The following is a 3,255-nucleotide window of genomic DNA, read 5'->3' on the forward strand; positions in this document are numbered from 1 at the left end:
AAATACTAACGGTGTTAAAGAATTTTAATAGACTGTATTAGTTTAAAACACAAATAAAACCTTTTTACTATTCAAGTTAATTAAGATCTGTCCGTACTAATTTGAAACATTGGTGAAACGTTTTGTATGTATAGTGTAATTTCCCTATAATGTAACAAGGAAATTTATTGCATGGAATGCTACCCTGCTTCGATGAATCGATCTTAGTATTTTATTCAGATCTGCATAACTAATTAAATTATGTACTATAACAATAATTTTTAATTAAGAAATGATTGGTAGCAATGAATATTTTAATTGGAAGGGTAAAATAGAGTTATATAGCAAGGCCAACTATGGATATAGAAAATAGTTGAGAATGAAATTATTAGCAATGAGTAGTTGTCTTCCACGGCCAACGCCTTACCTCTTTCTCGCTTCAAAGAAAACTGCAAAGCCCATATTAAATTGCAAATTCAACAATGCCGAAGCTCACGAGTTTTTCCAAGCGGCGCTCCACCGCGCTTCCCTGCGTTTCCAGGAGACCCTCCGTCCAGGCATGCTGTGTGTGTGTTATATTCGCGGGAAGAAACGCTGCTCTCTTAGCTTTATTTTCTTTGGGGCATTTCTTCGAACACCTGGCTGTGAATCGCTGGATTACTTGTTTCTGTATTATGTCTAATGTTTGGGGGTTAAAAGTAATAATTGTCGACGAGCTTTCATCTTAGTTGAAAAATCCCACCTCAGATGCTCAGAAAGAGTATTCTTCTCTGTAAATTAACAGTATCATTCTCAAAACTATATGGATTGAATACTTTGAAAAAAATGGCATGGGTGATGGAATTCTGTGCATGTTGGGTCAACTTGCTGTTTAAGTTGCTGACTGTTTATGTTTGGGCAGATCCATTATTCACAGACCCCTACATCAGATGCCTTCTGCCTCTTGATATTGAAATGGATGTGAATCAAAGCTTGCACAAGCACTGCCTTGCAACCAAGTTTATTGATGACAAACTGATCACCTCAATGCAAAAAGACGATGGACTTAGGCAGGTATCTTATTCATGTGTAATTTCCTGACCCTTTTTGCCCCACTGTGGCTCAATGTTGTCTTGTTGGTTAACAAGAATTATTAGAGAATGATGGTCGCTTTCCACTGCATATTTAATGGTATTTTCCTAGTCTAACACGCGCCTAAAGAGCTTAGATTAGGTGAAGCAAATGTTGGGATTCTAGGTTTAATATCATACATTTGATTGGTGTGTTTTTGCTTGGGTGGATTTGTGTGGAGATTTGGATTCTACATAGAGATGGCCATCAACATATGTGAAGACCGTTTTTTTCGCATGAGTTGTAAGTCATGTAGTCTGTTGTCTTGTTGCAGATTATTTTCTTGACGGATGGGATGGACACCCGACCATATAGGCTTAACTGGCCTGCATCGACAGTACTATTTGATATATCTCCGGATATAATATTTAGACAATCTATTCAGAAGCTTGAAGGTCTGACTATTAAACTCACAAGATTTCAGTACTATTTCCTAGCATCCATATCTTATTTTCGTTCAACAAACCACAATGTTTTATAGTAATACGACTGATGATTTAACTAAGTTCAGTGAGAAACTATGCCGTTGAGGGTGATTATTGAAATTTGATGCAAGTTAGTTCCTTTGAAATTGTGACTTTTGTTTATAGCCAGAGAGCATATGACAGTTTTCAGGCTATGTCTACTAAAATTATTTCTTACTTTTAATATCTGCTCAAGAATTCGAGCGTGTGGTGACAGTATTTATCTTTCATGAAAATTAAACTATTAGAAGTTGGCGCCAAGATTCCAAGAAGGTGCTTGCTCTTACATGTCCCATCAGAAACCTCGGACATTCAAGAAGCTTTACGCAGTAAAGGATACAACGGCACCAGATCTAGTCTGTGGGTTCTTCAGGTGATTGAATTCTTTCCATGATCATTAAAGATAAAATCTCATAGCAACGACTTTACTGAAATTTTACATGATGGTGGTTTCTGTTTGCAATCTTGCAGGGACTTCCAGTAGTTACTTTGTCCAACTTTCAAGATATTTTGAGCATTGTGAGCGCGTTAGCCATGAAGGGATCCTTTATCATTGGAGAACTCCCTAGCTGGTTAGTAAAAACTGAGACTGACACGAAGGTGAGCAAGTTTTAATTTTGTTGGAGAAGTCGCCTCTCCGTGAAGATCATAATCTGTTCCTTGCCTCCATTTTAGTCTACAACAGCAGAATGGATGGACAAGCTCTTTGTGAGCCACGGCCTAAAGGTGGAGATCGTTGAGCGTGACGAAGTTGCAAGAGACCTCGGAAATGAATCATCATTCGGTGACTGCGAAATGATACTATTTGCTGCAGAGCAGCTGCAGTTCTCTGATGATCAGGTGACCAACTTCGAATATTGAAATAATGTGTAAAGTTTCATTTTGATTTTGCAGGGTTGCTTTTCGTTCTCATGTTGATTTCGGTTATGTGTGTTTGACTGGGGATTTAAAATCTTGCAGATGGAATTATGGAGAAGAGAGTTTCAAAGGATAGAAGAAGAAGGCGATGAAGATGGTTTTGAAGAGCTTTAAATGGACACCATGTTTTACATATCGAGTCTAGACTCTATAGTGCTATTGTATTTTTCTCATCTTTTGTTTGCATTGGGCCGTAGACCTTGGGCCTAAACCCAGTTCCAGCTCCAACTGCACGGTGTGGCCCAATATATGAATCTAATTTTCCAATATTGTTAGGGAAGTCATGTACTTTTATTGATATATAAAAACAGAAATTTAGAAAAAAGAGAGGATATTTATATCCCAAAAATATATAGGGGTCACTTGAAACACTTAATAAAAATACGATTCGAATCTTTTTTATTCAAAATTAATTTTTATTAAATTTCAATAAAATTTTCTTCATTAACTATCTATTAAATTGTACTATTAACAATTAAAATGATCATAAAAAAATAATCAGAAAACATGAATTTTGTAACTTGAGACTGAAACTATCAAGTTTCAACCATTCTGAGTCCTAAATTTATATTTTCCTCTATCTAACTATGGATTGATGAACTACTCCATATGTCCCGTTATATCATAAGCGAGATGTTTTGTTTGAATACAATATTTAAGAAAATGATGTTTAAACAATTAAGTTGATATAGGATAAAGTAGAGAAGTAATTAAGAAAAAATAATTGCATTATAAAAACTAAGAGCATCCACAATAGCGGATGTCCGACCGGCGAACGGCTCGT

General features: G+C 36.1%; 1 protein-coding gene across 2 annotated transcripts; it reads left to right on the forward strand.

Moving 5' to 3' along the window:
* The first annotated feature begins 313 nt into the window (after positions 1–313).
* On the forward strand, positions 314–2,866 carry LOC121793779 (O-methyltransferase 1, chloroplastic-like). 2 transcript variants are annotated; one of them, XM_042191812.1, is made up of 7 exons: positions 314–545; positions 881–1,032; positions 1,364–1,484; positions 1,802–1,926; positions 2,025–2,153; positions 2,229–2,393; positions 2,514–2,866. In XM_042191812.1, exons 1-7 carry the CDS (start codon positions 359–361, stop codon positions 2,583–2,585), a joined length of 951 nt encoding a protein of 316 aa, XP_042047746.1. In that variant the 5' UTR covers positions 314–358; the 3' UTR covers positions 2,586–2,866. The 2 variants fall into 2 exon arrangements, with proteins under 2 accessions (XP_042047746.1, XP_042047747.1); XM_042191813.1 differs by having other exon boundaries at positions 315–536.
* Positions 2,867–3,255: the final 389 nt, after the last annotated feature.

This window comes from Salvia splendens, chromosome 3 (assembly GCF_004379255.2).
Source record: "Salvia splendens isolate huo1 chromosome 3, SspV2, whole genome shotgun sequence".
Taxonomy (NCBI): Eukaryota; Viridiplantae; Streptophyta; class Magnoliopsida; order Lamiales; family Lamiaceae; genus Salvia; species Salvia splendens.